Source organism: Bombus pyrosoma, linkage group LG1, assembly GCF_014825855.1.
Source record: "Bombus pyrosoma isolate SC7728 linkage group LG1, ASM1482585v1, whole genome shotgun sequence".
Lineage (NCBI taxonomy): Eukaryota > Metazoa > Arthropoda > Insecta > Hymenoptera > Apidae > Bombus > Bombus pyrosoma.
In genome coordinates this window covers 14,658,149-14,683,250 of record NC_057770.1, presented here as the reverse complement: position 1 = coordinate 14,683,250, position 25,102 = coordinate 14,658,149, and the positions used below count along the sequence as shown (strand labels likewise).

Below are 25,102 nucleotides of genomic sequence, written 5' to 3'. Positions count from 1 at the left end.
TTCTTTGAAAAATATATGTAGAGATTTGGTTGCACGTAGCAAGAACATGTACATTGCGTTTCATTGCCTAAAAATGTTCAATTTTTATATGGTGTGTGCTAGATACATTTATTATATATGTCGCGTTATCGTTAGAATTGAGGGCGCGTAACAATTCTTCATTTGAATTAGCCATCGTTTTATACAACAGAAATTATATTTACAGGTATAAATGTGACTTTTTACAAAGTTTCACGAATAACCGTGGTGTTTAGACACGCGAGATGCTATTGACAATGTTCTTGGGTTCAATAACGAATCCACGGTCAACGGGATAACTCTTTAACTAAACGTAGAATACTTTGAAGCACAAAATACGTTTGCTGGGACGCTCGGTATATACTNTCCAAGGCGATCGCACGAATAATAGACCGATGAAAATTTTCCTCTCTTTACGATCGCGTTCGTTTGTTGTATACTAGTTGGAAGCATCGAGAAAGTTGCAATCGCCGTTGCTAGGCAGTTTCTGCCTGGAGTTTGATTATTAATACAACGTGTGTCCCATTATATCGACACCTCCGAGGCAAAATCACACGTGGCCAGGGCCGTTCTCGAGGCCGTATGCCGCCACAACCACGTTTCTAGGGAGAACCATACGACCACTCCACACCTCCGTCAGGCAAAACGTCCATCCCGTGACCGTGGCTACGCTCGGCGACCGGTTGTGTCACTTCGAGCCCAATCCACTATCACAAATCTCGAACAAATACAATCGGATCGAATGACAACAATTGCTTAATTACGGCTATGCTAGAATCTAGGCTAAAGTATTAGAGGATTTTCCCAAAATTCCAAAGGAAAGGCTCCGGTGTCCTTTCTTTTGGAATTTTTGAGAAGACCCCCAATACTTTCGTCTAGCCGTTTCATTATAGCGGTACTTGAATAATAAAACTTAGAAGTAGTTGTTTATGATTTAACCCGATTATGTGTGCCCGAGAATTATGACAATAGGCTTGGGCTCGAAGTGACACAACTGGTCGCTGAACGTAGCCGCGGTCACGGGATGGACGTTTTTAGCTAACAGAGGTATAGAGTAACTGTATAGTTCTCCTTAAAAATATAGTTGACCCAAGGGATACAGAGAGGTACGGAGAAGAGTATATAAGTGCAGTTCGACTTGGACTGGAGCAGTTAGTTGAGTTCTACTTGTACTGTGGGCAAGTAAGTTGAGTTCTACTTGTGGACGAGTAAGTTGAGTTACATTGAAAGTTATAATATCGTTTAAATCGATCATTTCATTGCGAGACAATTCGACGATTCAGAAAAATAATTGTTGAATGCACAATGCTTGTACACCACTGAAGCATTCATCTTCTTCCTTTGGCATAGCTTTTCTAAGTGCATTGATATTGGAGTTATCACTTGAAGTGATTAAAGGACAGTAAATAGCTCGCTTCGAACATAATCATTCAATGTGAGATATATGTATTACATGTATTATAGCTGTACTTAAATAATAAAGCTTAGAAGTAGTTGTTTATGATTTAATCCGATTGTGTTTGCCCGAGATTAATGACAGTAGGCTTGGGCTCGAAGTGACACATCTGGTCGCTAAACGTAGCCAGGGTCACGGAATCGTTTTTATCTAACAGAGGTATGGAGTAGTTGTATAGCTCTTCTTAAAAATATAGTTGACCCGAGGGGTACAAAGAGGTACAAAAAAGAGTATATGAGTTCCACTTGGACTGAGACGAGTTAGTTGAGTTCCACCTGTACTGTGGACAAGTAAGTTGAGTTACACTTGGATTGTGGACCAGTGAGTTCAGTTCGACTTGCACTTTGCTAGAAAGCACATTTGCTACCCTGTTGACCGTGGATTCGTTATTGAGCCTAAGATCATTGCTATTAGCATCTTGAGTATCTAATTACCACGGTTACTTGTCAAATTCTGTAATAATCATATTTGTACTAATAAATATCTTCTCTATTGCATAACAACAATGTCTAATCCAAATGAAGATTCGTTACACGCCCCTAACCCTAATGAGAACTCGACATATATTTATTATATATATTTATCTCAAATAGTATTGAGTAATAATGTACTCTTTTTTCCCCGGAAGAGATATATTCACTGGAAAAAGCAAAATTATAGATAATTAGCCTATTCTTGTTTTACAATTATAGATTCAGCGTAAGGCCAACTTCACTCAGAGATACACATATATATCGTGATACACGTACCGGATAAAAATAATAACTATTATAAGATTAACTTTTAATTAGTCTCACATTCTGAGAGATTGAAAATTCTATGGTAGTTTCGTTGTTATGATCAGATTGCGGATTTTTATGTATTTTTATGTTTCTATGAACATAATTGAAGAAATAATACCTGAGTAAAAATTTATTTCCTTTGTTAAATATTAATTTTAAATATTTTATATATCTTCGCATATAATGCATTGTGTGCATTTCCGCACCTTCAAATTTCCTGTACATGTATAAAAATCTGCAGTCAAGTTATGACATTTACTGAAAATTCTCAATGCGAGAATTGATCGTAAATTAATAATAAATAAAAAAAAAGTTATGACATGTATTGTAAGATTTATACAAGTATTGTATGATTGAAAAGCGAGAAACTATAAAAATTTAAAGTTAGACATAGTTAGATAATTTTCAATGTTCTATCTTACAATTTGAAGTGAAAAGTTTGTCTGCAACTTAACATTATAGTTAGAAAAATTTGCCAGATGTCCAGCTGGACAAATTGTAAAGTACAAATTAAATAATAGTAATAATAAAAAACAACATTATTACGATACCAATATTCACCACTTTATCATAATTTCTAAATAAAACAAAAATAAGAAAGGTAGCAGGAAAGAATTATAAATTGTCAAGAAATTAAAAGATTGTTCCTGAGATTAGACAATTTCTTCGTCAATTTACGAGCTTCTAGTGATATTATCTAGACAAATTTTGGTCGAATTTCACGTTTCAAGTGTGAATACAGAACGATCGACCTTTTATCTTCTCTCAAGATCGGAGGCACACGCGCGATTAGACATCCTGAAGTAGGTTCAATCGACCGCGATCCACGACAACTCGCCTGAACGACTCGACTTCTCAAAAGGATAATGTTGCCAGAACGTTCTCGCACTCCTCCTATCCCGGATTTTTACGTTGGTTTCACGAGTTTTCGGTACATCTGGTAAGCGCATTATCGGATAAAGAAAGGTCTTTTATCTGAGTACCTAGTTCTTTTCGGGATATGTCGCTACGTGGTTGAAATTGTGGACGATGGCTCGTTTATTTCATCTAATTTTGTGAGAAAAGAACTTCTTTCTTGGTTATGAAGTGTTTTTTGACATTTACGACCAATATGTTGATAAAGAGAATTTGACGACACATTGGCTAGTGAATGTACTAAATTTAATAACACATATATGGTGTATTAATATAATAATATTTTAAAACAAAAGATACTTAATAAAAATAATTACTTTGCCCAATAATTCAAAATATTATCAAATAATCTTGCAACTTAAAGTTTCATAAGTCGCTTTCGATTTTGTAGAGAATACTAAGTTCCTGTTCTTCAAGATATTATATTCAATGCCATACATCAGTGAAACAAAATTGAAGACTGAATAACATTATTTCGTTTACTAGTTAAAAATACTTTTATGTCACTTCGTGTGTCAAAATATTTTAGATTGCTGAAAAACGTTGCATAAGATATAATTCCTCTTAGAGGAATTATTACGTTATCATTATATTTTAACGAAATAAAATTGAAGATTGAAGGACACTATTTTGTCTGATGCTTAAGAATGCCGTTAAATAATTTTGTGTTTTAATATTTTTAAGTTTAAAATTCATTCTCAATGATTGAAAACTATCGCTTAAAATATAATTCCTGTTCCAGAAAATATTACATTCAATATAATACTTCAATGAAAAAGAAGAAATACCAATTCAAAAGTACCATTCACCTATTTTCCCTAAGGTATAAAAAACGTCACTTAATCCTTCTCAATATTTTCGAGGATCACGAGAAGCTCGGAGAAGAACAATAAATATAGTATTTTCAAGTTCCTCGGTTTATAGATTATTTTGCAAAAAGAGTACAAGCTAAAGGACTCGCCGTTAAGCACGTGTTCTTCAGTTTATAGATTATTTTGCAAAAAGAGTACAAGCTAAAGGGCTCGCCGTTAAGCACGCGTTCTTCAGTTTATAGATTATTTTGCAAAAAGAGTAAAAGCTAAAGGACTCACCGTTAAGCACGTGTACTGCAACGGTTGTCTTGGCCTTCCCGGGTACAACGCAGCTGTAATTTCCGGCATGCCTTGGACTGGCCCTCTCCACGATCAGCGTGCTAACTATCACGAGGACCTCCTTCCCAGCTAAGATTTCCGTCGTCCTGTTTTCACTGAAAACCAGATATTCGAACGTAATTCACTTCCGGTTTAGGTAGTGCTCTAAACGCTATACATATATTCTTATTATAGTTAAAGGAAGAGTCCAAATGGAACAATAGTGATTGATAAAAGCGATGAAAGACGACTTGTTTTATAAAAAGATGGGTCTTAAATGGCTGTTGAAGTGTTTTCATATCTGTACTTTCAAACAGTCTTATAGATAATTTAATTAACCATAAATAGTAAGGAAAGATTCAAGTAAAGATTGTTTAAATTTAGCGATGTGGTAAATGATTTTTATAGAAGATGAAGTTTTTCGCGTTTTAAGTTTCATAAGCTGGCAAATTTTGAACTTCTCATTTAAATATTATAACATGGAATATATTTAATTTTCATATTTACAAGTATAAAATGAAGTTATTTAAAACTCTCAATGAGAATTGCTTGTAAATTGACGACCAAATAAAAGAAAAACAAATATAAAGTAAACTTTCATCATAATCTCCTGATAAAATCGAGCAGTTGAAATGGCAAACAATGGATATAAATATCAAAAACAGTGACGATATATGATGAAAATAAAAAACGTATTTCTACTAATTTTGCAATTTATATCACTTGAATGCTGTGGGTTTTCCGCGTTTATTGCTTTTGTAGGTTTACAGTATAGAATAAACGCTAAAAATATGTATCGCACTGGTTGACTTTATTTATTTGTATATTTATTTGTGTCTCTTCGATTTTTTCAAAAGCTAAAATAAATTATTCTAGCATTTATAATTTTATTCGCTGTATTTCACGTGGACATTGCGTTCTTTTCCATTCATATAAATTATCACTTCAACTTTTCAATGGCGTACAAGTCTTATTTCATTTTTAAATAATCTTCTATAAATTTTTGAATATTAAAATACTTGTATGAATCGATTACATAGGCACACATTATTTATTATGGGATTATTTATTCAGAAATATTAGAAATTAGGATTTCCAATAATTTCTGTCCTATATGATAAATTTATTGATAAATGGATTTATTTATAGCGAATTAAACAGAAAACGATGGTTATGTAACTATATACTAAATACAATAATGTGATATAACTGAGACAACTAAATTAATAATTCACAACTCACAACTAATAGTTCACAACTCATAGCAACTCGACAACTTTCTCTCGGCTCAACTCTCTGAACTCAACTCTTCACTCGCAACTACCTCCTCACAACTCCATTCTCAATTAACGATTCCTCACAACTCAACTCTCAGTTTTAACGACTCCCGATTTATTCGTCTTTCTCCCTTAAGCTCTCTTTTGTCTCTTCTCATACCCCCACCACATACGTATTGCGTAACGATCCGCGTTCACGATCATTTTTTTTTATTATTATTTATTTAAATTTTACAATGTCCAGTAGGACATTTGGTAAAATATTGTAGCTGAAATATTTGGTAAAATATAGCATGTGGATGGTTACCCCCAGCGGGACTCCATCTTCCAGATTGTTTATTGTATTTCTATTGTGAGGTCTTCAGGATGCTTCTTCTTCAGTCTTCTTTCTACTATGGTTTTATTCGTTTCAGCTACCAGCTGATTTGGGTGTGTTGCAAGTCTTTCTTTATACTTTTTTGCATATCTTGCGATTTCCTTTTTGACTGTTGGAATTTTTAAATCTTTTCGTATATCTTCATTTCTGACGTAAAGTGGAGCGTTAACTATTGTCCTTAAGATTTTTGCTTGCTTCGTTTCTATTTTATTTATGTGACTCATTGCTGCCATCCCCCATAGTGGGGCTCCGTATGTCCAGATTGGTTTGATTATTGTTTTGTATATATTTAGTTTATTCATTATGCTTAATTTAGATTTTCGATTGGTTAACCAGTATATCTGCTTCATTTTTTCACGTATTCTGTTTGTTATTGATTTTATGTGATGCTTTCATGTAAGGTGTGTGTCTAAATGTTTTCCTAGATATTTGACATGCTTTGTTTGTGCTATGTGGGGCGTTCACGATCATGTCACGTAAACTTGAGGGTTGGATGATAAAGTAAAATAGCTGAGTCGTAACACAACTATCAATTTTGCTTTTATTAAACTTTATTATGAATTCAGCAATCACACTGAATTAACACACATAAATCACAATTCACTCCAACAACCTACTTACACTGATACGTTAAGTACGCGACTGGTCTAAGGGTAGAAACCGGCAAAGATATCTTGACTATTCTAAGGATACGGAATAAATGATGTTTTACTGACGATACTGTGTCTGAGGAAAGCTAGGGATGGGTGCGTCTAAGAACACGGGACCATCGGATTTGTTGATGACAATTTTGGTCAGGAAAGTGAGGGCAGTAGACACTGTTTCCGATTGGATAATGAGAAGGTTGGTGGACCAGGAAGGGTTTTAGTCGCCCTCCAGAGAAAGCTGCTAATGGAAGATACAGAACGAGAGGAAAACTAACTTCCCCGTGTCAACCCGTAGCAAACAATAAATGCAAAGGAAATCTGAAATAAAAGATACTTGTATGGTCTGAAGGACCTTAACTATGTAGATGCCAAGATCCATGGTGGGTCCTTAAGACTATCGAGGACACGCGCCAAGAATGTGCAGACATCTGGCTGCCATCTTGCCCGCGGTGTGTGGCCTGGTCTCTGATATGGATTGATGTTACAATCACGTGCGTCTTCTTTCGCGTAACTATTTGACTGAAGGACTAACGACACATTGATGGACCGCTTGCCCCATCGAAGTTTCCCGACTCTTTCGGCATTTAGACTTTCTCGTAACATTATTTATAGTTCACCCGATATTTCTTACGCAATCTGTCCACCATACTACAACTATATAGACGATTATTTATATATATAATATGATATGATAGTATGTAATATAATAATATATATATAATATTATGATGTAATAATATATATGATATTATATAGCAGTACGTGTTAAATGATAAACAGAAAAATTCTGAATAAATATTTGCAGGTATATAAAAATTGAAAATAAATATAAATTAAGTAGATGTTTAATTGAGATACATAACATGTAACTTTCTCTTCTTTCTTATTGCATAATTACAAACTGAAGATAGTAGCATTTACCTAACGTCTTCGGTAAGTGTTTCATCTCCCCTGGTCCAAATGACAGACTCCTTCAGGGACTCGATAACATCTCTGGCCTCGCATCTGAGTTTGAGAACGCTTCCCGCCTTCAGGTGCCTCTCCTTGGACACCACTCGGCCGGAATCGTCGGTTATTGTCAATTCCGGTGCTGCAACCGAGAAATACACCCACTAGAATATTCCTCATTCCCTATATCCCTGAATAACAGTTACCGCAACATACACAATCTTGCACAGGAAAGAAAATTTCATTTTCTCTGGAGATATTAAAGGAAAACAGCTTACGGCACCAAGTGCTCGAGGCTACGTCAATTATTGCCAACAGTGATAAAACCACGTTTTTTCCATTTCCAACCGCGGGATTAAACTTTCAAAGAGGCTCGGGCTAAGAGTACGATTACGCGGGTTAGCGTTGAGTTACATCCACCAGCGAAATGTATTCATAATTAACAGTCGTAAAATGGGGACTCGTTCGTGACCTGGACCGACTAATTTACATCGTATAATTAAAGCAACCCGCGAAATTCAGCACAGAGAGCTGGTCCCATTAACGAGATGTCTGACGATGGCTAAAGAAATCAGTTATTAAAACCAACGACACTCGATCGATGACTCTCCTTTTTGTAAAAGAGAATTCTTTCGATATCCTGTCAGAGGCAGCAGGTCTGATTTTGCGAGACATCCGTAACCGGAAGTTGAGGAATTATCAGGGGTCGACACTACCTTCTCTTCGAGAAACCAACACCCCTGGGTGACAAATGCGATACAGATAGCTCGTATCGAAACGTGACTGTCCATACGAATTAGAGGCGAGAAAAGGACAAGGATTGCAACTTTGATGTATCGCTCTCCGACGAGAATCGACGACGGGACGTGTTCGTGACCGGCAGAGCAAATGCCTCGAAACAGTTATCACGCTTAGTACTGTGCTACTGCTGCGTTCTTCCATTTAGATTATGTTTGGCAAGTGAGTCGGTAAGTTGTTATGAAATATTTTCGATTGAACGTAATTGGTAATATATATAAGTAAATGTAAAATGTAATATAAACTTAATTATAATAAATAGGAAAATTATGATATTATGATATTCTCAATATACGCTTCGGTTTAGAAGCCTTACAAGGGGGGAACCTACCGAAGTGTCAATCGCCGATCTTCATGGAATTCATAGTTCCCATAAAAATATTCGACACGTACCTTTTTATATCGACAATCGTCCATGTTAAAGAAGTGAAAACCATCGCCAAACATCTCGGAAAATTACTACACACAGAATGATTGTGTTAATGGATGAAATTAGTGATTTTGAACGATGAATTAAATGATGTAAATTATTTCGGAAAAAATCTATTTGTTTAAATAATATATTAAGAATAGCAAATGTGCTACTTTCAATATTTTAAAAATCGCTACAGAAAAGTGTTACAAAGCAATTAATGTCAATCATTCAATATAATTTTTCCAATAAAGGCTTTCCTCGAGAAAGTGATTGAAGCATAAATATATTTTATACAACGAACATTTTATCGATAGGACAACTATTATATATTATCACAATCGAAACAGTTTGTTATCTCGTATTGCCAATATGTAAAACAAAAATTTCACGGGTTTTTCACATTCCTCTGACTTATTATCTACGTAGTCACATTTTTTATCAATGTTTATCGATATTTAGCAATGTTATGTTGCTTATGTATCACTGATGAAAAATATTATTCCGACGCTATAAATTGATATGGGGATTTAAAATGAAAGCTTTCTTGCGGAATTTTTCCAAATACGGAATCCATAGATATTTAATGATTGTCTAAATCTGTTATACTCTTTTGGTATTTTTTTAAATTTGAGTGTTTTTCTTTCCAGAATTCTACTCTTCATGAATTCTTCGTTGCATGCGCTTCATGAATCGAATAAGAAGATTACACTGAAATTTTTTTTTTTATTATTTACTAGTATTTTACAATCAATTCTCGCATTGAGAATTTTAAGTAATTTTCTCTGGCGTGGCGCAGTGACATGACTAATTATTTATAATAAGTTAATACTTATTATAGATAAGTATAATTTATAAATAAGTATTATAAATAAGTAAATATTACTTAATATAAATGTCTAGTTAAATCTTGTGCTTAGGTCTAACGGGTAGTGTTTTTTTAGCCTGCGGATCTGGTCCGACGTATTAAGTAATTTAGTAATTAGGGGTTTCGATGTTTGTTGACTCTTTTGCTATATCTATTGCTATATTTTGTTATTTATTCTTTGACTGTGGGTATCTTGAGGTCGCGATGTATTGCTTCGTTGGTGACATACCAGGGTGCATTTATTAGGGATCTTAGTGTTTTCGATTGGAAGTGTTGAAGTATTTCAATGTTGGAATCACTTGCTGTTCCCCATAGTTAGATTCCGTAGGTCCAGACAGGTTTTATTACGGTCTTATAGAGCGTAATTTTGTTCTGCGTGCTTAGGTTGGAGCATCGGCCAGTGAGCCAATAAAATTTGTTAAGTTTATCCCTGAGTTACTTCGATTTGTCTGTGATGAGTTGTTTCCATGTTAATCTCCTGTCCAGAGGCGTGTCGAGGTATCTGACTGCGTCCTTGTTAGGAATTCTTATATTGTTAATGGTCACCTGAGGGCAAGTTTGTTTTCGCAGCGTGAAGGTTTTTTTCATTAATTTTGAAGCCCCATTTATGGAACTACTTTTCCATAGAGTCTACACTGAAATGAAGACAACCCTGACGTTTTAAGAAGAAACATATTTCTAAACTATGTCCTTGAAAATTCTTTACTCAATTTTTCTAACAAAGATGTTCTAATCTGAGAACAATAGTCAACGCCCCATGATATGTCAGAAACGAGGATATACGCAAAGACATAAAAATATCAACGATCAAAGAAGAAATCGGCAGGTACGCAGAAAAATACAACGAAAGAACGGCAACACATCCAAACCAGCTGACTGTTGAAGCGAGCAAAACTGTCATAGAAAAAAGACTAAAAAGAAAACACCCCACTGACCTCATTAAAGAAATAAAATGGTCAAATTTCCACATGTTATTTAGCAATTAAGCTAGAAAAATTTACCAAATGTCCAGCTAGGCAAATTGTAAAGTACAAATTAAATAATAAAAAAGAGAAGAAAAAAGATGTACCAATGACATTGGCTTTGAATATTGTTTACTGTATACGCTACCCTAATTGTCCACTCCCTTCTTTTAATATTATATATTATATTACAAATAGAGGAGAAAATAATTTGTGATCTACTGATAGGTTGAATTGTATAATTGTGCGTAATTGCCGATGCTGATTTCTTCGAGATATACCACTAATGTGGAAATTGTATTAAATAGTTAACATCAATTGTTTCTTTAGCGTTTGTTTAAAAATAAGAATCAATGCCTGACAGTAAAATCAGCTCTTCTCAAAGCTGTCACGTATTTACAAATAAGAAACAGTTCAAGTACTCTTTTACGCACATCGAGCGAGAAAGTTTGAAATATAATAAATTCTTTATAACGCAAAAATCAAGATCCTATTTTATTCGTATTTTGTGCATGTAGGCATGTAGTATCTATAAACAAACATGTAAGAAAATTTGTTAACATTTACCTGGAGAAGCTATCAAAAATATGTTATTTTTATATATATTATTTAAACGAATGGATTCTTTCACAAAAGAATTTACATCATATAATTCATTAATATAATTCATTAACATAATGATATAATCAATGAACAATATTAATTTCATCAATTTACACTATCTTTCTATCTACACTAGTTTTCGAGATATTCAGCGAAATAGATTTTGCAGTCTCGGTTTTGGGGGTAGCTTTCACCCCTTTAACGTGAACTAGTGCCAATAAAAACAGATACGTGTCAAATATATTTATCAGAACTACATCATAAATAAATTTCATCAAGACGATTCGACGTTTCTCTATGTTTCCTTGTTAAAATATTTCTCATATTTAAGAAAACTGTTATGTAGTTTTCTCATATTTAAGAATGAAAAATGTTAAAAAAAATATATTTTAACAAGAAAACATAGAGAAATGATGAAATTTAACTACGTTTAGCGTAGGTTTTAAATTACATGCATTTTTTGATAAGATTGTAAACTCCAGGATGCATAATCTGACATTCGAAGTAAATGGAAAGTTGAATTAAAATTAAATATATTAAACAAAGTATTTGTTTTCTACTCCATTTGCAATATCGTCTGAATCTTAGTGCTTGCGTCTAGAACACGTCTCATTTTCCAGGCCGCGATTAAGATTCAGAGCAGCCGTCCCGACTCCGATTCCCAGGTCGATCGCCATGCAAATTCCTTGCTGCTTTCGAGGATCTATCCACTCACACGCGGGTGAGCATGTATTTTGACGAAATACGTATATCTCGTTCGAACTAATCTTTTTATCCTACGTTATATGTTAATAGGTTTTGCACGAGAAGCTTTTTTACATTTTATAATCCAAGTCAGAAATCAAAAAATTGACAAAAATGGATTTATCTCGTTCTTCATGTCAGCTCTTCGTAGATAGACTAAGATTAACTTTAAATTATTTATGTACAAAAATTATCGACGTCGAAGATCAATCGGTAAAATAAACGTATCTTCCTATCTTTTCCAAGAGTGTCAATTAACAAATTGAGGAAAAGATTGCATAATTAATAGATTGCAAATTTCTATGCATTTATAGGAAATTTGAAAATGCATAAGATGCACACAATATTAAAAATTACATAAAATATTCAAAGTATTGTAGAATCTTTTCTACAATTAATTTATTTACAATAAATGGATTAAACGGGTGTTAGTTAAACAGGAAACGATGGTTGTTTAACGTACAATAATTTAGACAACTCGATGGTTAATTTGCAACTCTCGTCACCCTCTCACGCGGACAACGCTGTGTCGATGTCATGTCGGTTCCGCACGTAAGATGAGAGATTGGTACTTCGATTATGATAATTATTACAAAATTTATTATATAAACTGACAGAGTAAAGATACAGAATGTCGTAACAGAGCAGAAGAGACCAGAATAGAGTGTCGAGTGCTGACCTGGGAGGATTTTAAATCAAGCGTTTAGTTCCTGTGGTGGGGTTATCGCTGGATGCCGGTCGCATAGGTATGCTGCTACTGCTTGATGACTATGGTACGCAAAAATGTGATTATCCTAGCGCTGTATTCCGAGAAGCCTGTGACAACGACGACGCAATTCGCATTCTAACTTCTCAACTCACAATGACTGTTAATTCGTTTATGTCCCTTAGCAACCCCTTGTCTTTTGTCTCAGCCCCATGTCTTTTGTCTTAGTCCCACCACGCACGTGTTCCGCAACCGCTCGTGGCCAGGGTCACGCAGACCCTTTCCGTGAAATTATTCGATTGAAGGACCGACGATACATTGTTGGGCCTGTCGGTACTTCGACTTTCTCGCGACATTGTTTATAGTTCGCCCAATATTTCTTACGTCTTTCGTCCATGATACTACAGTATAGTACTTGTTATAATATTTAGTAGGTAAAACAATTCTTCACCTATGTTCTACTTTTTTAAGGTACCCAATTACTTGACACGACGAATCAGATCCGCAGACTAAAAAGACAATAGCCTTTAGATTTAAACATTAGATTCAACTAGAATCAAACATACTATAAATTCTCATAATCCAAGTTACAGTACCGCGTCAAAATAATTTGCTTATAATTCTCAATGAGAATTGATTGTAAAAAGTCTACCAAATAAAAAAAAAAGAACTTTGAAGACTTAAGTATCTACGCGTGGTGCGTGCAGACGTGTTCTCTGCGAAGTGTAAATAGCAAGTTAAGCTGTTGAGTGATCCAAGGAAACTAAAGCACGGGGTAAGTGGATTAGTTGATGACAATTTTGGTTGGGAAAGTGAGGGCAACGTCCATTGCTGTTAATTGGATAAGAAAAAGGCTGGTGGGTGAGGAAGGGTGCTGGGCGCTTCCAATCAAAGGTCGCTCGTGGATGGTGTCACACGCTCGAGAGGGCCACCCGCTCAGAAATGGTAATCAAGTAGACGAAACATCCTGCATGCCACAGCTATCGAAATAATAACAAAACAGTAGTTGAATAGCCGCCTCTGATATACATCCGATGATAACCCCCCCAAAGGGACTAAAACCTCACCATAAAGACCCTCCTAAATTAGCGCTCAATACCTTATTCTGTTGTAACACTTTGAACCGCCACTCTGTTGGATTTATATAATAAAATTTCCATCATCTTATACGAAGTTCAATTTCTTCACCTTATTCGTGAAACGTTCGAACTGCGACGCGAGGAGATCACCGGCGATCTATCGGTTTAGTGATTTCTTGTGTCTCCGACGTGACAATGGCATTGTACATGGGAAGATCCGCTTTCCCGTGTTTTCCCGGAATGGGCAATAACCCTAAGGAATATTTCAATCTGAAAGATACTTACGTGGCCTTAAGGACCTTAACTATAAAAAATGCTAAAATTTATTATGGGTTTTTTTTTAATTATTGAGGGTCCGAAATAAGGGTATTTAGACATCTGGTGGCCACTTTGCTCGAGGGGTAGAGTCTGGTTTATGTAGAAAGTCACGGGATGTAACAAGTCGATAGCATTTACATTAAGTCAATATTTATACAAATCTATGTTATCGGTGAAATCGCGTATAAAGCCAATATATTTCTCGTGATTAGATCCACTCAAAATAATCTCAAGCTGTTCCCACGGCAGCAGTCTCCTGTGTCACGAAGGATCATGATTCAACACACTTGAAACAGCCTCGTAACATTCGCCATCAGGGAACAATTTCAGCGAGACATCGTTGGCCAAATCGGAACAGTTTCCAGCACACGGAACGACAGTTTCGACTTTATCGACCACAATAGTTACGAGGAAGCGTAACGATATATAAGATAGAATTTAAGGGTGGCCAGATGAACGAAGAGAAGGGAAACTTTTCGCTTCTTGCGACGCTCCTGCTCTTTCCGGCACGGATTTCGTATAATTCAACAATTCTTCTCGGCGAATGACCAATGTTCTAGTCCCTTGAACGAGAAAAAGATGCGACGTCTCGTGATGTATCAACAAAACGGACACAGCCAGATTCGAAATTCGGTTGCAAATGGAAAGACGACAAGAAATCAGCCAGGCTATCTGAATCTCTTGCCACGTTCCTCGTAATAACTCAATGGCCAACTGCAATCCTTTTGCCGAACGTTCGACGAAAGATAAATCCTCGGTCCTCCCGGGAATTCTTTGAGTTCTCCTTCTCGAAAACGATCAGGTGGTTCGTAATAAAAAATACCAGATTGCTGCGTAATTTTGTCTGTCGGAGCAAAAAACTAAATTGGAACAATTTAAGCGAGTTGTTCAAAAAAAGCGAAAGTTATTTTGCAGCTTACTAAAAAGTTATTTATTAAACACATAATGTTAGCAAGAATAGATTACAGGGAACAATAATAAAACATTATTTTTATAATGTATTCTTGTGAATTTTAAAAGGCAGAATATTCATGATTTGATAGAAATGAGAAAGGTCGTTGTTCCTAAAGTCATACGAGACTTTCTTATTGTGAAAAGTGGTGTTATAAGAAATGAAGCCACGAAAATGAATCTTTCTGTAGTATCGCGGACATAAGGCCTAGGAGTTAGCAATACAATGTCGCCAGTGCTCAGGCGTTCTTAAACCATATACAATGTCGCGAGAACCGAGGCGTTCTTCAATAGTATAGTTTTGTAAAAAGAGCTTACGTGGCCTTGGCCACGAACGGTCGCGGAACACATGCGTGGTGGGTCTACGGAAAGACAAAAGAGATGCGAGAGGAGTCAGTTTTTAGTTTGGAAGTCGAGAATTATTTAATTCTTTACATTCACAATTTGTCCAATTTGGAAATTTGGTAAAATTTTTTAGCTGTTTGATTATCATGTGGGTGGCTACCCCCAGTGGAATACCATCTTCGTGTTTGTTAGGTTATTTCCTTTGTGAATATGTAATAATGACACAGAATTATAGTAATAATAGAAACTGATTCCTTGCGAAACAATTAAAAATCATGACTCCATGCGAGGTTTCGAAACAAGCGCGTAAGTATTAGGTCGTCCGAAAAGTTCCTTTCGTTTTATAAGGAAATAATGGACGCACAACATTTTCCGTTTTATATTATTTTATCGAATTACGTATGATCCATTTTGTTCTATCAACGTTCCATAGATTAGGTTTGTAGCGGCACTCGGCAAAAATATATATCGCCGAAGCGAAGTGCCTAATGAGCCATCGATATCCCAACCTTCCGTTGAATATTCCGGAAGAAGGCGTGCATGCAAAGGTCGCGGACGCCTAACAAACGCGTGGATAGTGGGGATATTGAGAGGACGACAAAAAGAAAACAATCTGTAGAGGACTGAAGAGAATGTGTTTTGACTGTGAGATTTATTGGACGAGATTGCTCGTTGTTGAAACCGTCCAATATATTTAAAAATAATTAAAGAAATTAACACGTTCGTCACCCGGCGTGATTCGACCAAGTTTCCTGCGGGGCCCAAATCCGACAGCCGGTACGCAGAACGTAAATAGAGCGACAAGCGGGAATTCATTGTTTATCGCCTTCGATTCATAAATAAAAGATTATTTAGTTCTGAAATGGAGAAAGCGATAAGCTTTCCAGCTAGAGTATTCCGATAGATCTCATGGCAGATATCTCAGATCTTTCATTTAGTCGAGAAGTATACTCGTGAGACGTACATCAGTGATTTTTTCATCCTCAAAATGTTCAGTAAACAGCGTGAAAATATATTTGAAAGTGAGGATGGTAGTGATGACGAAGTCTACAATTATTGTTCGAAGTACCCAAAATCACCCCAAATGTGTTTGGAATGTTTTAACAAATACCATGTGTGGGATAGTGTTGTTGAGAATTTTGAAACTTTGAAGCCGAAATAATGTTATGGGAACACAAAATTTACACTTTTAATTAATGTTTAAATAGTTATACGTTTATTTAATGGACGATCTCTATTATATTTATCGATACATATCTGCACGCGTCTCAGCACTTTCTTCTATACCCGACTGTTAACCGACGACTCTTCCAGATGCTTCTAACGACTGGACAGTTTACATCCATCTGTTTTTGAGACGCCGCGCAGACACATACTCCCATACACTGACACTCGCATACAAATATTCTTACTGCGCGTTTAACCTAATCGAGCACAGAANAATTATACATATCTCAACAAGTGTGACATCAGGGAAGGACGTGGCGTGAGGTGTAATTGTTTATTAGCGTTGTCAAGATATGTTAATGTTGTCAAGGAGTGTTGTGAGCGTTACCAGGGTCTGTTGAGGGAAAAATGAGCATGGTAAATGCTGTCAGAGTTGAATTTATCGTGGTCGTGTGTAGATCGTTGTGTTGTTGCGTCGTAGAAGTAGTGAGAAACGAATACGCGAAACGGGGTATTATATTCGATTTTGTGTGAGTGCAAACGATATTGTGTTTATCATACTGTTACCTACAAACTAATTAAATAAAATTCCTACACATGCGATATAAAATAATGTAATATATTATCCAGAATATAAATTAATAAAAAGTGTGGTATAATGTGTTTTTAATATTTTTATGTTGTATATCTTATATATGATATCCTATATTTAATTAACTCGAACAAGAAGAGTGTCACCCATACTTTGGTGACGGGGCCCCCACGGAATTATACCCGTCACATAGATAAGGGTGACGATTCAATCCACCACGACCTCAAGATACCCACAGTCAAAGAAGAAATATACAAATTCAAAAGCAGATATAACACAAGAGTCAACAACCACCACAACCCATTGTCACCCAACTACATGACACGACGGATCAGATCCGCAGACTAAAAAGAAAATACCCTTTAGATTGAAGCATTAAATTCAACTAGAATCAAACATAATATAAATTATTATAATCCAAGTTACTGTATCGCGCCAAATGAAGTTACTTAAAATTCTCAATGAGAATTGCTTGTAAATCGACGACCAAACTTGTCAAACGTCGTGACCGCCTTAGCTCCTAGAATAATCACAAGTAAAATGAATTAGACATTTTTCAGACACCTCTGACAGCTCAGATCCATCATTAATACAACGTCTATGATCCTGTGTCAAGTCCCTGTCGTCCTTTCGAACCTCTAGTATTAACAGCGGAGTTCTCCATTAACCTTTCTCATTTCAGGATTAAATCAATCAACCCAGAAGGGTATCTTTCAACGAATTAAAAACATGCTACACGATATTTCGCTGGGAGGTTCGACCTAAAATAGGCCGATCAATCTTCCACAATATCCGCATTTCCGCCTTAAGTTTTCAATTTATATGCAGCTGCACGTTAGCGAAGAATATCGAGCGCGACAGGATCACTCTCTTAGCGTTCGCGACGAAGACGAAAACGCCATCGTGTCGCGACGTTTCCGCTGTATCCAGAAGTCGCAGACAAGTCTGCGAAAGTCTCGACTGAATTGAGGTCACAATCGGAACACACGACGAATCCAACACACGGTTGTCGCGTCGTTTGAATTGAAAAATCCTGTACACCGCAATGGATCGGGGGAAACTCACGACATTAAAAAATCGGCGACGTTCACCCGTTATCATAAGGCACGCGGAATGGATCGGTTAAACAGATGGCCGCGACGATTCATCATGTCACAGGAATCTCGTTCGCGGATTGATCGTAGCGGATAAATAATCGCACATACGAACCATCGATGTTGGATCGTGCTCGGAATTCTATCGTATCCATCGTATGTAACGACCGTTTCTCAGTCGACGCGGTTTCTATAATCTGCGAGCTGCACATGTGAAAATATGTCAGTGGAAACGTTTTTAGAATACTTGTCCGATGAAGAAATGGGAAAATGGATATGGTATCGTTGTTTATGCAATTTCACACTTTTGTAATCGTAGATAAACAAAAGATATTTAAATAGCGATTCAAGAGGAGAAAGCAAAAAGGGTGCAGATTATGTGGAAGGGAGGAAGAGGACCTGAGATATGTAATAGAAGAATGTGAAATAACGGGAGGACCAAAAGACATGGAAAAAACACTGAATGGGACTGGAGAAGGACTAATGGAATTAAAAGCAATAATAGAGAAAAGAAGGGCAAGGGCAATACAAGACGGGGAGGAATGACAAGAAGGTAGCACAGCAACGAGGCAAAAGACCAAAGTGGCAATAACGTGTAGTCATAAATTGCAATAGTTTGTAGTCATTAGTTTTAGCTGCTAGAGGTAAGAATATGCCAAGGAGTGCAACACAATAAATGTAAGAAATGTAAACCGAAAGTTCGTCCAAAGCCGAAAAGGCACGGACTAAAAATAAATAATAATAATAATAAATAGAGATTTGTGTCATCTTAGAAAATTATAATAAATACTCTGTCGTGATAATAAATACTTTTTCATTTCTCAAAAATTACTTGCACACCATTATTTTTGTTTGAATTTGTATTTATCCTGGCATTCAAATAATTAGGTCCATGTATTTTAAATTTCCTATTATGTAGTAATACTATCACATGATTAAAAAAATGTGATACTATAAAAATAAAATGTAGAACTTGTTAAATAATCACATCATTGGAAAATAGGATGCGAATACCTTTTGCAGCCATTGCATGTTAGAATATTTGAAGTTCTTATATTTATAATATTTGAAGAGCGTTTGATAGGTGGAACAAATGTTTCCTCGGATTCCATTCCTTTAATTGCATTCATAAAAATATGAAATTGCATAAACGTGCGTAGTCTAGTTAGAATAATCTGAGAAATCAAACTACAAATCTTAATATTCCCACCAATCTCCTGTCCCATATAAAGAAAGAGCTTCCAACCCCCTGTCAACCCTCCTATTCAATCTGCACTTGCTTTAAACCTACAAATATCTTCATCCCCTTTCCGCTATCACGAATAATAAAGTAAAGTCTCTTGCAAACGTCCGATGTATTTATCCGAAGCAAAGACGATCTCCGCGTTGGTTTGGCGAGATATTGGCAGATATCGGGAGGAGAATTCACGGAGCGGAAGCTCACGGGGATCTGCTCGTACGGACGCGAGTGGAATTCACTGAAAATTTAATCCGGCGAAACGGAGTCGACAGGATTGCGAAGACAAGCCGTAGGGAGGCCGCGATCGAAAAATTTCCTTCTCTCGTTCGGATCATTTTTTAAGCTTCTTTAGAATGAATGGCCGCGAACACGACGGAACTGGGAAATAGACAGAATGCACCAAGGATCCAGGCGGATGCTTTCCCAAGGGTAGACAACGTCAGAAGTCGCGAAGAGGTAGAAGGGGACGAAGAAAGGCAAGTATTATTTAAATTGGATTCCGCGATTCAGTATGGCGCTGGTTCCACGCCGCTTCCGATCCTTCGCTTCTCTTTCAGTTTCAGCAATTGATCTGCTCTAGATGGTGAAATATTAAACTCCGTTAGACTCGTTGTATAACTCGGCGATTCCTCTACGCACGACTCTCTCGTTCAGATTGAGCTCTGTCTCGTCCTATTTCTCCATCGAGAATTCTAGAATATCTCCGGAGGATCGTTATCGAGCTTAGAATTTTAATAATCAAACGATTGACGAGATCAGATCGTCGACAAGTTTCTTCGTTCATTTTCCAGCAATTTATTTTCTCACCGCGAAGACTTTTCCGGCCCGACAAGATTTGCATATCCATCCATTGCAGCTGGAAGTTATATTAAACATAGCCGACGCTGCGAACGCTATTTTTCTCGCGTAACCACAGATTCTTTGTAATATTCACGAAATATTTATCTTTTGTTTGCTTGGTCTATAGAAATGCAAAGGGAAAACAGGCGAGGCAAAGAGAGAATTAGAGGCATTCATTAACCAATTTTACGTTAATGCAATTTAATGTTAATTTTATTCGCAATATTTTCGAGGAACCCCAAGGATTTCTTCAATATCTTTTGATTTTCATCTCGCTTACGTAATTTTACGAATCATTTCACTTCTTGGTGATCTTTTCACTCCTTAATAAAAAAAAAGCCGGAAGGGTCGCACATAAATTTGTCCACGGCCAGCTATAACCGTTTAGAATGGGAAAGTGGATTGAACCAGCGATTTTTTTAAAAATGGAACTTGTTACTAGATTTATTTATACTTATTTCCTCTGTCACAGAAATATTCATTATATTACCGAGTTATTTAGCGATTTTTTATAAAGTAAAACAGCAGTAAATTCTATTCTTTATGCTTTTTAATAATATGCTATTTATGTAACTTTTACGAATCATTTCGTTCCTTGGCGATCATTTCATTGCTTTAATAAATTTAAAAGAGGAAAAGGTCGCGCGTAAATTTCTCCACAGTCAGATTCAACCGTTTAGAATGGGAAAGTAAGTTGAAATATCTAGTAGCTTGAACTGAATGTCACCTCCCGCCGGCTAAAATCATTGTTCGTCCGTTTGTTACGAGACAAAAGGAGTTTCACGAGCTCTACGCGGTTCGTACATTATCTACGAGCCGGCCACTTCCAGATAGCGGCGCGTTTAAAAGCCGCCTCGTCAGCGGAATGGCGCAATTCGAGGCTCTTTTAATTAGAGGAAGGCTCATCAGCCAAGGTTCCGACAATACGCGGGCCGAGGAGAAACACTGTTCTTTCCCCATCGAAGAATCCTCTCGTCCTGGCCAGTAGCACGTAGACTGGGGTTTACGATCGTCCTCGAAGATGGTGGCGATATTTCTCAGTTTTCTTGTAGACACTGGAGGCCATATTTGTCGGTGATAATTAAATTTATATTGAAAGCAAAGTGATAAAAACGACCAATTCACGATCTTTCATAGAAATTAGCAAATTTATTGTTGTGCATTTGTTCTTTTTTTTATTTAATAATTTACATTCACAATTTGTCCAATTTGGACATTTGGTAGAATTTTTTAGCTGTTTGATTATCATGTGGGTGGTTCCCATCTTCGTGTTTGTGAGATCTGCTGGGTGTTTCCTTTTCAGTCTTCTTTCTATGCTTGTTGTGTTGATCGTTTCCGCAGCCAGCCGGTTCGGGTGTGTTGCTATTCTTTCTCTGTGCCTGTGCATTTTTTTTTTTATTTATTATTAATTTACGATCAATTCTCGCATTGAGAATTTTCAGTAATTTTCTCTGGCGTGATGCAGTGACATGGTTAATTATTTATAATAAGTTAATACTTATTATAGATAAGTATTATAAATAAGTAATTATTACTTGATATAAATATCTAATTAAATCTTATGCTTAGGTCTAACGGGTAGTATTTTTTTAGTCTGCGGATCTGGTCCGACGTGTTAAGTAATTTAGTTATTAGGGGGTTCCGATATTTGTTGACTCTTTTGCTATATCTGTTGCTATATTTAGTACCTGTGCATTTGTGACGGTATTTTGTGATGATGTTTTATATTTTGTGTGGCGGCACATGAGTCATAAGACGATTCGAAAGGACAACTCATGTTGTTGTTTTGCCTCGGAGTATTAACACCCTTATGATATACAAAAGGTCATAATAAACAATATAAAAATAAAGCAATATAGCCGCTACGATTAACCGTCAATCGAAGTCGAATTTAAACTTTCCGGTGCTCCTCCGGCCAGTATAAAAAGATGAACACGATGGTCAAGACAATCAGTCAGAATTAACACTAGAACTACCGATAGTTAACACGAAGCTATTTCTACCAAAACCAGTGAAAATGACTGGTCTTAAAAAATACGTAAAATAGAATATTTTTATATTTATTGATTTATTGCTTTCTTAAAGAAGGAATTTCATGTTATGTAGTACATTTTTGGTATTATTAATTCATGTGGAGCATGATCCCTAAACGAGGGTTGATACATTTTTAAAATTGTAGAACCAGTTAATTTTGACTGGTGTGGTATTTCTGGTGTCAGTATCTAGCGATCTAGCGATCGATCCGGAATTTTCCTGATAACTGATATCATCATATCGAATGATACGCAGTAAAAATGTAAAAAACGTGTGGGAAATTGTACAAAACGAGGAAACTGGTCAATTGGGGTTCGATAAACAGATTGCAGGACCCTTTTACATTTTGACTGGCATTGGTATAAGTAGCCTTGATATAAAATTATTTTCAGTTTGAATACATAAAAAACAAAATAAAATTCATTATATTGTTCTTTTAGTTATCGTTGCGAAAGTCATCACTGCGGAAAAAATATAACATGAAGTAAGAATCTTAAAATAAAATTGTAAAACCAGTCAATTTGACTGGTATGATAGTTCTAGTGTTAATATCGAACGAACGTAAACATTATCTTGTATACTTATATCGAGCTACACTTAGCGAACGACAATTAACACTGTACGGCTAACAGTTTTAAATACATTGACTAAACCAAGTATCAACTCGTCTCATTACTACACTTTTCGTTAAAGGATAGCTCATGTGAGCTATCTTTAATTTCTCAATGACGCGTGTAAAGTTTTTCGTCTGTAACGTATAATATCGAAACATTATGAGCTGAGGATATGCGGCTTACTGGAAATAAGTCACAATGTCGTAGATGTTTGTATACAACAAAGAAAAACTCTTCCATACTAAGGTCGAAATGATAACACACTCTGTTAATATGTTTAGAAATTGCTCAGTAGTTCATGATCTATCAACGAGTAAAGATTACAGTACGATATTATATAAATTTGTAAGTATGGGGCGTGGAAAAAAGATTAAACGAGTGTGAAAAAAGCAAATTCTTGAACTAAAACAGCAACGGTTATCAGTAGGAAAAATATCGAAAGTAATAAGAAGAAGTCGTAGAGTAATACACAATTTCTTAAAAAATGTTGAAGATTATGGCAAAAAGAAAAGTACTGGTCGGCCGTCATCGTTATCCGATCGTGATAAGCGAGCAATTAACGAAGCAAATAATGGAAAAATCTAGTGTTAGTGTCAGTGTTTCAAGTGTTCGTTGAGTTCTACTATCCTGCAAAGATATCAAGAGGCTAAAATCGTAAAAGAAACCTTCGTTAACAACGAAGCACAAAGTAGAACGTTTACGCTTTCAAAAGAAAGAGTGCATTGGAAAAGGAAATGGAGAAGAGTACTATTTTCAGACGAAAAATATTCAACTTGGATGGTCCTGATGGGTTCCAATATTATTTTCATGACACAAACAGAGACAATGTCGGCAATTCGACGACAAATGGGAGGAGGCAGCGTGATGGTTTGGGCCGGCATCGGTTATTTCGGCAAGACAAATATCAAGTTCATCGATGGGAGAATGAATAGCGTCCGATACATGAATTTAATCAAAGAACAAATAAATAATCATGCAGAACGCATTTCTGAACCTGATTAAATCTTTCAACAAGATAATGCACCTGTATACACATCAAGACCAATCAAGTCCAATCAGACTTTAATGAAAATAATATCTCTATTTTGCCGTGGCCTGCACGCTCCCCGGACCTTAATATTATTGAAAATTGCTGGGCAGAACTTGTTCACGACATATACGCGAATGAAAAGCAGTATCAACACGTACAAAAATTAAAAAATGCAATTTTACGCGAATGGGATACGTTAAGTCAAAATTATACCCAGAAACTATATAAATCGATACCAAATCGTACAATAGAAGTAATAGAAAATAAAGGGGGATGTACCCGTTATTAAATAAGTATATACGTTTGATAAGTAATTATTGTTAGTTACAATTTATGTTGATTATTTTCTTCTTATCGTACATGTGTTATCATATCGTTCTTAAAATAAAACAATTTCTTTTTGTTACACACTAAACCTCATAATATTTTTAATTATTTTCAATGAACCGCATATCCTCAGCTCATAATGTTTTGATATTAAACGTTACACACTTTGCACGTGTCATTGAGAAATTAAAGATAGCTCACATGGGCTATCTCTTTGACGAGGAGTAATATGCACCAACACGTTTAATAGTCCTCCACATTTGTTTCTCGCCCTGTGTATTTTCGACCAATCGCGGGGAGACGCGGTCGCGAGAATACGCGTCAACGGGAGTCGTAAATTCCCATTACGATTAGAATAATCCACACCACGAATAGATTGATCCCCTTAGGATAATAGAGGTAGTTGTTGTGGAATAACGCTGCGATTTACAGGGTTATAAATTTGTACATTTCCAACACTTAATAGACTAAAGAGATACAGCGTGATTGACGAATACGATTCGAGGAGGTGAATTTGACTGTTCTAGAGCTTGAGAAGGAGAGCGGAGAGAGTGACCGCTCTCTCGTGTTGAGAACAAGTTTCGTTCTGGTGTGATTACGGAGGAAAACTCGGTATGGGTGTGTCTTTTGAACTAAGAAAACGGATTCGTTGCTCACATTTTTCGTTAGCAGAGTGAGGGCAACGATCTGCGATGACCATTGGTTATAGTCAACGTGAACAGATGACGATTGGAGGAGGAAGCCTCCGATCGGCGTGACTCCTGGTCGACTTTATTCATAGGAAAAATCGGCTTTTCTGTTAGACACTTTTCCACTTTTCCCGTTAGGT

The 25,102-nt window shown here is 36.2% G+C and overlaps 1 protein-coding gene across 1 annotated transcript in view; it reads right to left on the bottom strand.

The window, feature by feature from the left end:
* The window catches only part of LOC122566098, a 107,772-nt gene that overhangs the window by 42,621 nt on the left and 40,049 nt on the right, over positions 1–25,102 (bottom strand). Inside the window, exons 5-6 of the mRNA XM_043722846.1 lie at positions 7,523–7,691; positions 4,263–4,417 (exon numbers count right to left, since the gene is read on the bottom strand). Of these exons, the coding sequence (XP_043578781.1) occupies positions 4,263–4,417; positions 7,523–7,691 (324 nt within the window). The remainder of the gene's footprint in view (positions 1–4,262; positions 4,418–7,522; positions 7,692–25,102) is intronic.